Source organism: Emys orbicularis, chromosome 12, assembly GCF_028017835.1.
Source record: "Emys orbicularis isolate rEmyOrb1 chromosome 12, rEmyOrb1.hap1, whole genome shotgun sequence".
Lineage (NCBI taxonomy): Eukaryota > Metazoa > Chordata > Testudines > Emydidae > Emys > Emys orbicularis.
In genome coordinates, this window is record NC_088694.1 from 2,439,819 (window position 1) to 2,454,141 (window position 14,323).

Here is a 14,323-nt window from a genome sequence, read left to right on the forward strand (position 1 = left end):
CTCTTTCGCTTTCGTCCCGCCTGCTCCAGCACCTTCTCCGGGGACACAGACTGTGCCTGCCCCCCGTGGGCGCTTCACCCCGCGCCCGCCTGGCTCCGCTCCTCGGCCCGCTCCCGCGGGGCTCGGCCAGCGCGCAGGGCAGGGCCTGGGGGAGCCGCGGGTGATCGCGGGGAGAGCCGGGCTCGGAGCTGAAGTTTCCAGGCCGGGCGCTTTGGGGTCCCGCGGAGTGGAGAGCCCCGTGCGCGGCGCACCGGCGGGGAGAGGCGCAGGGCGCCGGGGCTAGGAAGGCTGGGAAGGGTCCGGCTGGCGAGGGCAGCGCACATGGCGGAGACCGGGAGCCACATGCGGCTCAAGGAATGGCTCATCGCCCAGATCGACAGCGGCAGGTACCCGGGGCTGCGCTGGGAGAACCGCGAGAAAACCATCTTCCGCATCCCCTGGAAACACGCCGCCAAGCAGGACTATCGGCAGCAGCAGGACGCGGCGCTCTTCAAGGTACCGGGCGGGCACGTGGGGCGGCGGGCAGGAGCCGGGCGGAGCAGGTCCCCGGGGAAAGAGCTCGGAGCCTGCAGCCAGCCCCCGGGGCGTGGGACAAATCGCAGCGTGACGCTTCTGCGCCCAGCGCCTGCTCCCACCCTCCCTTCCAGCTCCAGCACCTCCCTTCTCTGCCTCTCCCATCGCCCCCCGCCCCGGCCCTCTGCCACCTCCCCACCAGTCTCCTGCCACCCACCCCCCGATCTGCGCCACCCGCAGCGCCTCACACTGGGGCTGGCGCCCTTCCCTCCAGGGCTGTTCCTGGCCGCAGGCACCTGTGCTGCGCCAGGCAGCTGCTAAGCTGGGACCTGCCTGGTTCTTCAAGAGGCTCGGTGGGGTGGCACCTCGTGTGGCTGCAGGGCGAAGTGCTGGGCAGCCTTTGCCCGTTTCCTTGCCGTTGCAGGCCTGGGCTGTCTACAAAGGGAAATACCAGGAAGGAACAAAGGCAGACCCCTCCACCTGGAAAACCCGTCTCCGGTGCGCCTTGAACAAAAGCACCGATTTCCAAGAGGTCCCCGAAAGAAGCCAGCTGGACATCTCCGAGCCGTACAAAGTGTACCAGATCCTGTCGGATGGAGCCAGAGACCCCGGTATGGCGTCCGCGGGACCTCAGGAGAGAGGTTGCCTCTTCCAACTTGAGATGGAGCCACAGTTTCTTGTTCCTTTACGGGAAGCATTTCCCACCCCTCCTATTTCACAAACAGGGCCCAATCCAGAGTCACTTTTCCCTACGCTGGTCCCTTCCCAATCACCCTCCTCTGCCGGGATCCAGTCTGCGCTGGGTAAATTTGTTCGTTTGCAGAGAGCACCCAGGTCTGGGCCTGAGGGAGGGGAACAGTTAAATGCCAAATGGGACATTCTTATCCCCAGCGCCACACGGGAGCTAGGCAGGGCAGTGCCTGTGCTGGTGCATTGCCATGTTCAGAAGGAAATAACCGCCAGCAGCAAACCCTCCCTACCACCTGGGTGGGGAACTGGCAGAGGAAACGTGTCCTGATTCTACAGCATGGCTCTTCCAGCCGCTCAGCATGCCCTGGAGCCGGCTTTGGGAAGATGGAGCGTGTCCAGGTTACGAGGAGCACACCCAGAGCTCAGCAATGCTAAGCACTTAGCAGGCAGAATACGTTCACATTGCAGGAAACTTCGTCCCTCAGCTTTTCGCGGTTCATTCGAGGTTGCTGGGAGCTGGGGAAGTGCTGGGTTTGATTTCCTTATGCAACGGTGGAGCCACACTTTTCAGTGGAAGGAAGAGCATGAAGTCGTTCTTCTGCGCAGAGATCCCAGGGAGCACGAGTATTCTCACAGCAACTCTATTGCTCTCAGGCGAGTAACAGATTTTATGTTATCTCTGCAGAGAAGGAAGGCAGCCTGGAGTCCCCTCCCCCTGAAGAACAGCAGGCGAGCCAGCCCCCAGCCCCCGGGGACCCGGAGAGGGGAGTTAACTGCGGGCCAGACAAGGTGCGAGTGGGTTGAGGTTATCATCTGCACTGACTTTTCTCTTGTCCAGTTCTCTTTCCTCCTTTTGTCTGCCCCACAGAGAACATGGGTTCCAGGTTTGATAACAAGGCTTGGTATTTTACGGGTGTCCCACACAGGTCTCTGGCTACTTTCATTTCATGATACTTTGTACCCGTCTAGTGCCCTTTATCCAAGGATCTCAAAGAGCTTTACAAACATCTAGCTGAGAGCCTTGCAGCCCTGCTTTGAGGTAGGCAAGGACTGTCCTCATTTTACACATGGGAAACTGAGGCACGGACAGCAGGGAAGTGATTTGTCCAGAGAGCCTGGAATAGAACTCAGGTCACCTGGTTCCCAGGTCTTTGCTTGACTCCTCCCTTCGTTCTGTTCTCATGGGTTCTGTTCTCTTCCTCCCAGGCTAGCGTGTCCTCGGGTTTGGAAGAGGATGGGAAGAAGGATCTGATGGAGACCTCCCAGACTTCTCCAGTCCCTCTGGTCTCCCACTTACCAAGTCATCCGGCAGACTGGGGTAAGGAAGGGGACTTGTCCATTCCCAGCCTCTCATCTCCTTACCAGTACCCACGAGAGCAGTTGCTAAAGATGTTATTTTTGATTTTTTTAAGATTAGTTTCACTCATTTCTTATTCACCCCCCTCACTGCTTCTCACCAGGGATGGTCCCAAGCCTTAAAGTCTGGGTCCAAACTCCCCCAGAGTCTGGGCTGGCTTCTGATACCCTCTAGTTCCCCAATGATTACAGGAATCCCCTACTCTTTTTCAGAGTTCCCTTTAATTGAGTGAGTTCTGTCACTATGAGACATGGGCACAGACCAGAACCAGCGATCCAAATACCCCTGCACTTTGGATCCGGATCTGAAACCATGGTAGCTCTGCCCATCTCTGGTAACTATATTCCAGCCAGGATGCTAGCTACACTAACAGATGATGCCCCAACTCAGAGCTAAATTAGTTCACTTTACTCAGTGCTTCTTGTCAGCAGCCTGCGAAAGAAACATACCCTCCGTCGGTCCCTGCACTGACTCGGGTTTTAGTTACACAGTGGTTCTCAACCTTTCCAGACTCCTGGAGCCCTTTCAGGAGGCTGATTTGTCTTGCGTACCCCCAAGTTTCACCTCGCTTAAAAACTACTTCCTTACAAGATCAGACATAAAATACAAAAGGGTCACAGTGCACTAGTACTGAAAAAGTGCTGACTTTCTCCCTGTGACCATATCATTATAAAATCAATCAATCAATCGGAATATAAATACAGTACTTACATTTGCCTGTTTTTCACTTGTGAGCCTTGTCTGAAGCCCAAGCCCCACCACCTGGGGCTGAAGCATGCAACTTAGCTTCACGGGCCTCCCCCCCACGCTGTAAGGCCCCAGGCAATTGCTCTGCTTGCTGCCTCCTAATGCTGGCCCTGCACTTCCGACCCCTGGGTGAGAACCACTGAGTTACAGCACATGCTGGGTAGCGCTTGGCCAAAGCCCCGGCCCAGGGCTATGGCGCACAATTTCGGCAGTGTATGCAGGGCATAGCTCATTGACATACGCTGCCTAGGACATGGCTGCTCTGCAGTGAAGAGCAGCGGAGTTACCATAAATTAGGTAGCGTGTTGGTCAGAACCTGGGAACCTGCTTTTGATCATTTTACTTCCAGGGGCTTTTAAGAGTTTCCTGAGCAGCGAGCAAAGGGCTGTCAGCCTGGCTGGGTTTCTGGCTCCCGATTCAGAGCAGCTGTGGGAGTGTGTCTAATGAGTAGAGCTCAAGAACACAGGCAGAACTCCTGGGTTCTGTTCCCAGCTCTGCCACTAACTCACTCTTTGACGTTGGCCAAGTTACTTAGTCACCTCTTGGTGCCTCATTCCACTCCTCCGTATAACGAGTGCAACAGGACTTCGCGCCAGGGTGCTCAGGGCCCTGATCCAGCCCTGTTTGGCAAGTGCTTTGAGCTGCGTGGATGAAGGGCACAATATTTTCTGTTGTTAGTCTCTGTCAGCTGCCTATGGGAGCCATATAATGAACCTGTTGGCTGCTGTCAGAAAGGTCAGGTTCATGATCTACAGAGCAGCCCCATGCTCTGTAGATCTCGGGAACATACATGGCTGAGGAAAGGATAGCAGGGGTGGGAGAGGAAGAACAGGGAGAGAGTTACAGGTGAGGGCGTTTGTTGCCCAGGTGCCTAATAGACAGAACATCTAAACTCCAGGCACAAATCCTGCTCGCCCTCTCCCAGCCAGACACACTTTGTTCTGTGGGGCTGCACGGGTGGGAGAGAGAAGAGATTTGCCACGAATCTGTGGGAACATGGGCCATTCTGAGCACTGCTCTGCTGCTTCCCAGATGGCTGTTCCTGCAGGGCATACAGACTGCCAGAGAGGAGCTCACCAGCTCACGGGCTCTCTGGCCCCGCCTTGGGAAAAGCCTGGGCACCCAATAACAAGTGCTGTGCTCAGGAGAAACTCCCCCTCTCTCCCGAGGCAAAGAGGGCATTAGACTGACTGCCCAGGACTGTTTCTGAGAGTGGATAACGTTGCACGCTCGGTTTCTGTTTTGTTCCTAGGGTATCATGTGAAAGGGGTTTTCTGTGGCTGGAGCCCAACACACGCTCGCTTTCTGCAGAGCCCACAGCCGGGTGATCCCAGCTCCAATCACGTCCCCACTGCAGACATCAACAACTCAGGTAAAGGAATGGAAGGGGGCCAGCCTGGGATCTCCCCCTCTGCTGCACAGGGGACGGAGGCAGAGGGGGAGACCCTGGCCCTATTGAAATCATTGACTTCAGTGAGGCCAGAATTTAACCCACCCCTGGGATTCCGGGGCTCGGGGTCTCCAGACCGTCGGGAACTGAAGTGCCCTCCTGCAGTTTGGGTGCTAAGGTTCTGCTGGGCTCTGCCAGTGGGATCCCAGTCCTGGCTGGAGAGACGCACACGCACCTATGAGGGCCCCAGCATGGCTATGGGATTAAGGGGTGACCCCTGGCTTTCTGTCCCTTCCAAGGCTCATTCGGTGTTTTCAGTTAAGCGTGTGCACATAGGGGAATTAGGGGTTTGCCCTTCATTTTCCCCTTCCCCCAACACAAACACCGAGCTGTAAATGAGCCTGGGGCTGCTCTAACTTACCGGATGGAATCGGGAAGGGGTGTAAATCCCGCTCTGCCCGGCTTTGCCTTCGTGTGGGGGCGGGTGTTCCGATGCAGGGCACGCTGGGCCTGGCTGGGTTTCCTGCCAAGGAACTTGCCCCTCACAGCACCAGGTGCTCGCCATTCCAGTGAACGGTGCCTAAGCTCCCGGGCCTGGCCCACGTCTGGGAGCGGCTGGCCCCAGCTCCGACATCCCTCCTCCCCTCCACAACGCCTCCTGGCCTAACTCTAGGCAGCCGCCCGGCAGGTCCCCCGCTGCCCCCTCCACTGCTGCAAGCTCCCCGCAGGAGCCACACCCAGCTCGGCTGGGGGCCGGGCCCCGGCCTGCACTGTGGTTCGGGGCAGCGCTGAGCGCATGGCCCCGGCTCCTGGTAGCACAGCACTGTGACCGCTCCCCTCCGGCGGGCTGAGGCGGCATGGAACAGGGGGTGTTACCTGGCGCTCTAGAGCCCTGCAGCACGGGGCTACCTTCCAGCGTGTCCGTTCCTCCAGGTGGTTCCCTGGGATTGCTGGTGGGAGGCTCGGCTCTGTCTGAGCCGGGGAGCTGGGCCCAGGGCCGTCAGTGGCCGAAGGGCCCATTCAGTGCCCTGACTGAGCGTCAGTGACCCACCGGCCCCCAACTTTCATCCATTGTCCCTGGGAGCTTCCCCACTTCCTGACCCCTCTTCCCTCCCCTGCCCCCCCAGATTGCTGGCTGCACGTCCGCCTCTACTATCGCGACGTGCTGGTGAAGGAGTTCACCACCCGCACCGCCGAGGGCTGCCGCATCACCTACCGCCTGGTGCCGGCTGACAACGAGCGACTCTACGGCCCGTCCTCCATGGAGCAGATCCAGTTCCCCTCCCCCCGCCTGCTGACCGGCGACAGCAGGATGGCGGGCGTGACGGGCGTCTTGGAACGGCTTCTTCCCCACCTGGACCGGGGCGTCCTCTTGTGGGTGGCCCCTGAAGGCGTCTTCATGAAGCGGCAGTGCCAAGGCAGGGTGTACTGGAACGGGCCCATGGCGCCTCACAACGACCGACCCAACAAGCTGGAGAGAGAGAAAACCTACAAGCTCCTGGACACACAGCAGTTCCTGCAGCGTACGTGCCCGTTCAGTGTGCCCAGGGGCAGCTCAAGGGCATGGCAGTGACATGCTCGGGGGGGGGCTGGGAGACCTGGGCAAAGGGCATGGGGAGGAGAGGAGCATACACCCCATCTCGTCCTGCCCTACCCACTGGGCACTTGCTCTTTGCCTCAGTGACCAGGGCCTGGGAGGCGCTTGTGCTCTAGTATGTTACAGAATAGGGAAGAATATGGGACTGAACTGGCTGGAATGTCTGTGCCCTGCTAGCCTGTGCTGGGTTGAATCAGAGCCGCTCAGCTGTGTGTTATATGCCCTGTACTGCCAGCAGCGATTCTCCTTGGGCTCCAGTGCTAAGAGCCTGTGTTTTAGGAGTAGGAGTTAGCTTTGGGACGGGATGAACCAGTACGACCCACAGGTTTCTTCTCGCTGAGACCCCCATTTGGGAGCTGTAAGGAGTCCGCTGGCTCTACTGCCCAGGGAGAGGACTAGCATGAATCCCACCCCGGCTGCTACCTCCCTCCTTCCTTCTAAGAGATCCATGCCTTTCCCATGAGGCCTGTGCGTGGCCCAGTGAAATCTCCGTGCCCCAAGATCCCAGTGACCCTGCAGGGTCCTCCCCCGGTGCAGACCCTTTGGACTGTCGTGTCTCCATCAGCCCCCGGGGCAGGGTCTGTCCAGCCCCCGGCCGTGTGTGTCAGCCTCTCGAGAGCGCTCCAAGTGACGTCTGGAAATGCTTGTGGGTTTCAGAACTACGGAGCTACCTGAGTCGTGGGGAGCCCATGCCCCAGTATCAGATCCGCCTGTGCTTCGGAGAGGAGTATCCCCCCACCCCAAGCCAGAACTTTCAGAAGCTCATCATGGCCCACGTGAGTATCTGGGGCAGGCAGAGGGGGCTATGCTGGACTTGGCCAGCTGTTTGGCCGGGGTCTGTCACGTGGCCCCTGTGAACTCCGGGGTGGGGTACAAGCGCTGACTTCTGTTTTCTCCTGCTCCGCCCTGAGGCCCCGCCCTTGCTCCGCCTCTTCCTACCCTTGCTCCGCCCCTCCCAGGTCTCCACCCCGCCCACCCACCACTAGCTCCTCTCCACCCCTCCCCTGGGCACTGTCTGCCCACCGCTCACTGATCAGCGACCAGCCCTGGGGCCACTGTGGCTGGTGGGTGCTGAGCACCCCCTATTTTTTTCCATGGTACTTGAGCCCCGGAGCACCCACAAGGTCGGCGCCTCTGTGGGGGAGGAACATGGGCTGCCAGTTCTCCTCTCCTTCGGGCTCCTTCTCCTTTTCCCTCTCGTCAAGTCTTTACTAACCGAGTCTCCGCGGCTGTCTCCATCGCCCTGAGCTGCGGGTTGTAACTCGTGCTCCCGAGCCCTGGCGCAAAGCAGGGCACAGCAGCGGGCGCCCGGCAGCTCTGACACATGCTGCTGCAGGGCACGTTGGCTGGCCGGAGAGGAAGTCTGAGGTTTCGTAGATCCCAGCCCACCCTGTGCTGGGCACGCAAGAGTGCAGCTTGCCAGGTCGGCGCGTGCTGTAAAGAGGCAGCCAGTGAGTGCCGGGGAGCGAGGGAGGTGACCGGGGTGAGCTGTAAGGCAGAGCATGGCCCTGCCCACGCACAGTCTGTCTGCCTGCAATGACCCGGCCGCTCTCTTGCACTGCAGGTTGAGCCAGTGTTTGCACGAGAACTCTTCCTTCATGCCCAGCGCATGGGACCACTGTCACAGCGCGACTCCTCACAGCCGTATGCCACTGATGCTTCCAGCCACATCACCCAGATCCTGAAGCAGCTGTGCCAGCCCTGAGCTCCCGGTAGAGGAAGACGGGGCCAGCAAGGTGCCTCGACCCCACTCACAGTCGAGCTTGTGTAGCATGGAAAAGATCGTGCCCACCCCGCACACACCCCATTAGCCCTGTCTCTAATGGAGGCCCTATAACCCGGGAGTAGCCTTGCGTAACACAGCATGGAGGGACCCAGCCAGCCGCTGCACATAAGGACTAGAGCCTGGATTGCTCTATGGGGTAGCCCTGGAATCAGCCCTGTAGATCTAGTTGCATTAGCCCCTCTCTGGGGGAAGCATGCTCTTTATCCGGAGCTCAGGCATGGGGACTTCATCCCAGACTGATCCGTGGCAGGATAGCTGTGACGTGGCGCTACTGGAGTACGACATGGGCTCTGGGACGTGGCGGGTTACGTTGATACAGAAGAAGTGTTGATTTTTGTACCCTGGCCGCTGTGATTTTATTTCTCTGGCTGAAGCAGGGTGATGGTTAGTTCCGTGGCCCTGGGAACCTGCCCTTCCGTAACAGCTGTGAGTAAAAACGCTGGTTCAGGAGCACAGAGCTCAGGGCAGGGCAGTGGGTTCAGGGCAGCTGATGAAAATAAAGTAAAACGGAGACAGTAAAAGTTACGTCCATTCCCCCAACCTGGGCTGGGGAGCGATAGCTCCAAACTTTGCCATGTGAATCCAGTGCCCAGCAGCCCCACGGGGCAGGTGCATTCAGCCCAGAGCAGCTGCCCTGGAATTCCCTGCTGAGGGCGCTGGCTGCTCTGGAGAGTGAGTCCCCGCAGTGGCTTTGTGGCCTGCAGCTGCCACCTAGCGGAGAGCAGGCAGGAGCGGCGTTAGCTCCGGATCTGAGGAGAGGTTAAAGCGAGGGCTCATTCCCCAGGCCTGGCTCTCCCAGCTGGGAGATGAGTGCGCTACCTTGGCCTGCCTCCCAGGCTCCCGGGATCAATGCTGGGGTGGCCTAGGGCTCCTCTCCTCCACCTGGGACATGGCCTGAAGAAACTTTCTGAGGTGCCCGGTGCCCAGTTGGGTGCTTCAGTGTCCAGCTCCTGGGATGGCCCCATCCTCTGTGGTGAGAGGCTGGCGTGGGCTCATGGATTGGGCCTGGGAGCCGTGAATTCCTGATGTCTAACCCCAGCCCTGGCAGTGACTGTGTGTCACGTCCCGGCTCGGTGCCTCAGCTTCCCCCCTCTGTAACAAGGGGCTATTACTGCCTCCCCGATCACTGGGCTGATTGGACGCCCTTTGCAGAGTGCTTTGAAACTGGGCGCAAGATCGTTACTGGCTGAGCCTGCTGCAGGGACTCCTCCCCCAGGAAAGGTCACAGGCATGTCAGAGCCCCTGCTGCAAGCCCAAGGGCAGCACCAGAGGAGCCAGTTGCCCTGCCCCCCCCCCCCCCCCCCCCGTGTATTTCAGCTTTGCTCTTGGCTTGGCCAAGAGGGGCACAGAGCGGGGACTAGACGGGAGGGGGCTGTTTGCTGGCTCCAGCCTGAGTACAGCATAGGCAGCACGCTTGGCTTCGCCTCAGCAGACGCCTGTTGGCTTGCAGCAGCCAGCATGTGAATTTGAGAGCTTTGGTTCGCAAAGAAGGGTCCACACCCCTCCCCCGCATGGCCTGGGGGAGACTTTCTGGGGAGGGGGCGGGCGGTGGGGGTGAGGAGCAGCTCGCAGGGGAGCACCCCTTCCACCTCCTGCCTGAGAGCCCCCTCCTGTTTTCATCAGCTTCAACCCTGGGGAAGCTCTGCAGGCCCCTGGCTCTGCCCTGGCGCGCTCATGTCCTTTCCCAGGGGAGCGAAGGCGCCTTGGCCCCCGGCCCTGCCGTACAACTCGGAGGCAGAGCAGCGGCTTGCTGGGCTCATTGCATTCCAGGCCAAGTCTCAACACGCTGCCTGTGGGGCAGCCCTCCTCCCTGTCCTGCACGCCTGGCCTCCCTCTTCATCCTGGCTCCTGATCGCCTTCCCTTCAGCTCACCCGGCCACGCGTCACCTGCGGTCCCACACACGGGGCCTCCGCACGCCTCGCCTCCAACCTCTCCGTCCTGCTACCCGCTTGTTCTCCAGCCTACCCACAAGGCACTGCACTCGGTCCCTGGGCACCAGCCGCACAGCGGTGGGGTTAGCTGGGCACCGGACGGGACCTGGCCCAACAGCAGGGAAATGCTGGAAAAGTCAGGAGTCCGTGTCCGCAAGAACTAGCCCTGAGAGTCACTCCCTGGGAGAGGCTGTCACTGACGCCCTCCACGGGAGTGCCCAGAGGTGGACACAGCTGTGCTTGCAGGGCTGAGGGTGGGAGGCCCCAGATGCTACCCCACGAGTAGAGCCTCATGGTGAGCACCGCAAGGAGACCCCGTGGAGAGTAAATCAGGGAAAACGAGACGCATAAACCTCAGGAAACAGCTGGGTGAGCAACAGAGAGAGAAAAGCCCACTGCCCCAGGGTGCCCAGTGCCAGCCGGGACTCCCTGCTGTGAAATCACCAGCGCTCCCTGCAGAGGGGTCTCTGGGCAGTGGGCATGCTCCCCCGAAGGGCTCCAAAGCCAGGGCACGGGCTATAGGCCGCGAGAACCAAACTGCCCCGGGAACAGGACCTGGCACAGAGCGAGGCGGGGACTGGCTGCAGAGAGCAGCCACTCAGGCTAGTGAGGCAGGAGGGAACCTGGCCGCAGAAACAGGGACTGGGAGGCAGCGTGGCCTAGTGGCTTGAGCACAACTGAGTCCCAGTCTAGGGTCGAGTCCTGGCTCTGCCACTGGCCTGCTGGGTTCCCTTGGGCAAATCACTGCACTGCCCAGTGCCTCAGTTTTCCCACTCCATCGGTAAAATGGGGATAATGATACTTCAGTAGTAATCCTTTGTAAAGTCTACCTAGGGGAGGGCTCAGTGTTACTGTTATTAACAGCCCAAGTCTCCGCTAGAGGGAGCCAGGAGCCTAGAGGAGTTTATTCTGCCAGGACAAACTAGCCCCTTCTTACCCAGGGTGCCAGCGACCCCAGCAGCCCTGTGCATGGTGACACGCTGCCTCCCCCTCCCCTGCAGCCTCCCCCTGCCCTGCCTTGCCTTGCCTCTCAGGTGCCATCTCCCAGGCACAGAAAACCAGGCCACTGGCCATGCCCCCTCACACCCAACCTGACCTTCCCCCCCACCCCCAGAAGCCTGACCCCACTGCCCACAAGCCCCCTCACCTCACCCCCACTGGAAGCCCCACCCCTGGCCACTGGACCCCCTTGCAATGCATGTGGCCAGCTGCCAAGTTACCCCTGGCATGCCACGTCCCCCGACTGGCACATGGGCACAGAAAAACCAGCCAGGCTGGTCAAAAACCAGCCAGGTGACTGTCAGCTCTGCACCCCCTTCCTCCTCCCCTTGGGGATCCCCTAAAAAGCCCAAAGTCTCCCCACACCATTCTCTTCCCTCCCCCAGTCTCCCTTGCCGGGGGCGGGCAGGCAGGGGGCACTGAACATTAAACATTCGATAACAGAGCCAGTGCACAGAGCTAGGGAGAGCCATGGTGGGCAGATCCCCAGGAGATCTGAGACCCCCAGAAAAGATGGGGTGAGGGGAGGGAAAGAGCCCTAAGAGCCCTCAAAAGAGGGAGCGTGAGTGAGGATCAGAGCCCGGGATGCCCAGAGAGAACGCGGGCACAAAACCCAGGCTGCCTCACCCCAGGGCTCCCCCGAGGACAGAGCCTGGCACTGAGCTCCCACCTCCCTCCCTTCCACCCCCCTTGCTTCCCACCCACTCTGTCTGGGAACAGCAATGCTGCGTGCCCTGGATCGACCAGCAGCCTGGTTGTGTTTCCTCCCCAGCCGCCTGGCTCAGGAACCTCCGAGAATGAACAGGAGGCGGATTATCAGCTCCCGCTGCCCCTCGCTCCGCCCTAGGCGGCCCCCACAACGCTCTGGGCAAGAGGAGGGACTTTCCGCCCCCTTTCGCCTTTTTCAGAGGCGGGAGGCTGGGCTGCAGCAGAGTTTTAACCGAGTTGGAACAAGGTTTCCACAGGAGTTGGAGCTGGGAGTTCGCGGCGGCCAGCTGCTCCAGACGGGACGGGAGGGATCCCTGCCCGGAAAGGATGCAATTGGAGTATCCCATCCCTGCCTCCTCTCTGCGCATCCTGCCTCCCGTCTGCGACCAAGGAGGCTGCGGCAACCTGGGGATGGTGCTAGCTCCATGCCCCAGCTCAGAGCCACCCCAGAGCAGCGGGCCGAGTGGTGGCAGCGGGGCCCCTTCCCAGATGGGCGAGGTGACCAAACCCCCCTACAGCTACATCGCCCTCATCACCATGGCCATCCAGAGCACCCCGGAGAAGAGGATCACCCTGAGCGGCATCTACCGGTACATCATGGGCCGCTTCACCTTCTACCGGGACAACAAGCAGGGCTGGCAGAACAGCATCCGCCACAACCTCTCGCTCAACGAGTGCTTCGTCAAGGTGCCCCGGGACGACAAGAAACCCGGCAAGGGCAACTACTGGACCCTGGACCCCGACTGCTACAACATGTTCGAGAACGGCAGCTTCCTGCGCCGCCGGCGCCGCTTCACCAGAAAGCGCGGCCTGCGGGATGTGCCGGAGGGCGAGGCGGAGGGGGCGCGGAAGAGACAGCCCAAGTACCGGGCCCGGCAGCACCCCCAGCCCGTGGCTCTCTTGGCTGAGGAGATCAAGACAGAGAGCAGCTACTCCTCGCCTGCTCCCGCCAGCCAGCTGCTCAGCTCGTGCGGGGGGCGGACAGGAGCTGGACAGGCGCTGACCTTGGAGGTCCAAGTGGGTACCAAGGAGTGTGGCCAGGGCAGCAAGGAACCCAGCATCCATTGCCCAGAGCAGCCAGGCCAGGCCAGCCTGCTGACCCCTAGGAAGTACCTGCAGAAACCCAGGCAGGCGTGTCTGTACCCTCTGGAGGGGCCGGAGCCCAAACCCCAGCTCTTTGAGAAGCAGCCCTGCTACCCAGGCCTCGAGGGGCGCCTGTTGGAGACCCAGGGGCAAGATCCCCCCCGGCTGAAGGAGACTGTATTTGGGGGGCTTCAGCCCCCCATCCAGATAGCTCAGCCCCCATACACTGCCCCGGGGGAGCGAGTGACCCAGCAGCACCCCCAGCTGACCAGGGACATCAAGGAACCGCCTCAAGCCACACCAGCCCCGACCGTGTCTCCCGACAGCGAACTGGAGGGTAAGGAGTCTGCGGCGTGCACCATGGGGCTGTCCCAGCCATTCAGCCAGGTGGCCCCCGTGTTCCCAGCCCTGCTGGGGCCCAGCAAGCCCTCGCTGCCCTGCAGCCGGCAGCCCTCGCCAGCCTGCTTCCCCTCCTTTGAAGGAGATGGCTACATCAAGCCGACACTGCCCGTCTTCAGCTCCTTCGGCTGCTCGGGCTCGGACAGCTTGAGCGGGAACTACCAGTGCCGCGTGCAGGCGCTGAGCTTCTGCATGAACGAGCGGGCGTGCAACTCGGCCCTGGAGCACCTCCTGACGGCGTCGCCAAGCGCAGCTCCCGTGACCCCCATCCAGCCGCCCCCCTTCAGACCTGCCGTCCAGCTGCAGGGGGAGCAGAAGGAGTCGTGGGCTGGGAGCCCGTTCTCCCTGCCAGGAGGGAATGGTTACCAGCTGGGACTCCCCCACTGTCTCTACAGGACACCTGGCATGTTCTTCTTTGAGTGACAGGCCCTGCCCAGGACAGACTGTGCCCTCGCAGCCTCTCTTGCCGCCCACCGCTGTGCCCAGGACACCCCTGGCCATGCCACCTGCCCTTCGGAGAGCTGACTCCGAGGAAGGGACTCGCCATGTAAGTTATTCTCTCCTGCTGCTTCCTGCCCAGTGGTGACTGCCTGATGGAGCTAAGAGGGACCCGGGCTCCCAGGAGAAATCACTTTGGGTACCGGACCACCCGCTGCCAGCGTCCTTTTGCCATGGCTGTTATCCCACCAAACTAGAACCCTGCGTGGGAGACAGGGGCTGGATGGAACCGTGTCCTGGCCAGTGGAATAAAACGCATCCCCCAACTGCGTCTCGCCTCGGTGTCTCTGCCTCGGGGCCTGGGAGCATCATGCAAAGGGCAGGTGGGACTGAAGGGGGGGGGGAAGGTGCTGCTTGGGGTCAGCTGGTTCTCCCATGCCCTGCACCTTGACTTGTCATTTGCACCTCTTGGCACCCCGGGGGTTCTCCACGTGCCCCTGCAGGAGCATGGCACACCCACTCTGCACCGGGGTTCAGGCAGGCAGCGGGGACCCAGCCCTGGGGCTTTACTGTCCTCTCTAAAGCAGCGTGTTCCAAGGACCCACGTGGTTTGTAGTGTAAGAAGGTTTCTGCCGTTAGCTCTCTGCGCTGCAGCGTGGCGTCCACACCAGGGCAGACCCGTCC

The 14,323-nt window shown here is 60.8% G+C and overlaps 2 protein-coding genes across 2 annotated transcripts; both read left to right on the forward strand.

The window, feature by feature from the left end:
- The first annotated feature begins 321 nt into the window (after window positions 1-321).
- LOC135887005 (interferon regulatory factor 4-like) lies at window positions 322-8,573 on the forward strand. The gene is made up of 8 exons (XM_065414785.1): window positions 322-495; window positions 938-1,124; window positions 1,889-1,992; window positions 2,410-2,521; window positions 4,560-4,679; window positions 5,825-6,220; window positions 6,952-7,070; window positions 7,859-8,573. The coding sequence occupies exons 1-8, from the start codon at window positions 322-324 to the stop codon at window positions 7,997-7,999; spliced, it is 1,353 nt and encodes a 450-aa protein (XP_065270857.1). The 3' UTR covers window positions 8,000-8,573.
- A 3,473-nt stretch (window positions 8,574-12,046) lies between these two features.
- FOXS1 (forkhead box S1) lies at window positions 12,047-13,890 on the forward strand. The gene has a single exon (XM_065414851.1). It carries the CDS (start codon window positions 12,047-12,049, stop codon window positions 13,622-13,624), a length of 1,578 nt encoding a protein of 525 aa, XP_065270923.1. The 3' UTR covers window positions 13,625-13,890.
- The last annotated feature ends 433 nt before the right edge of the window (window positions 13,891-14,323 follow it).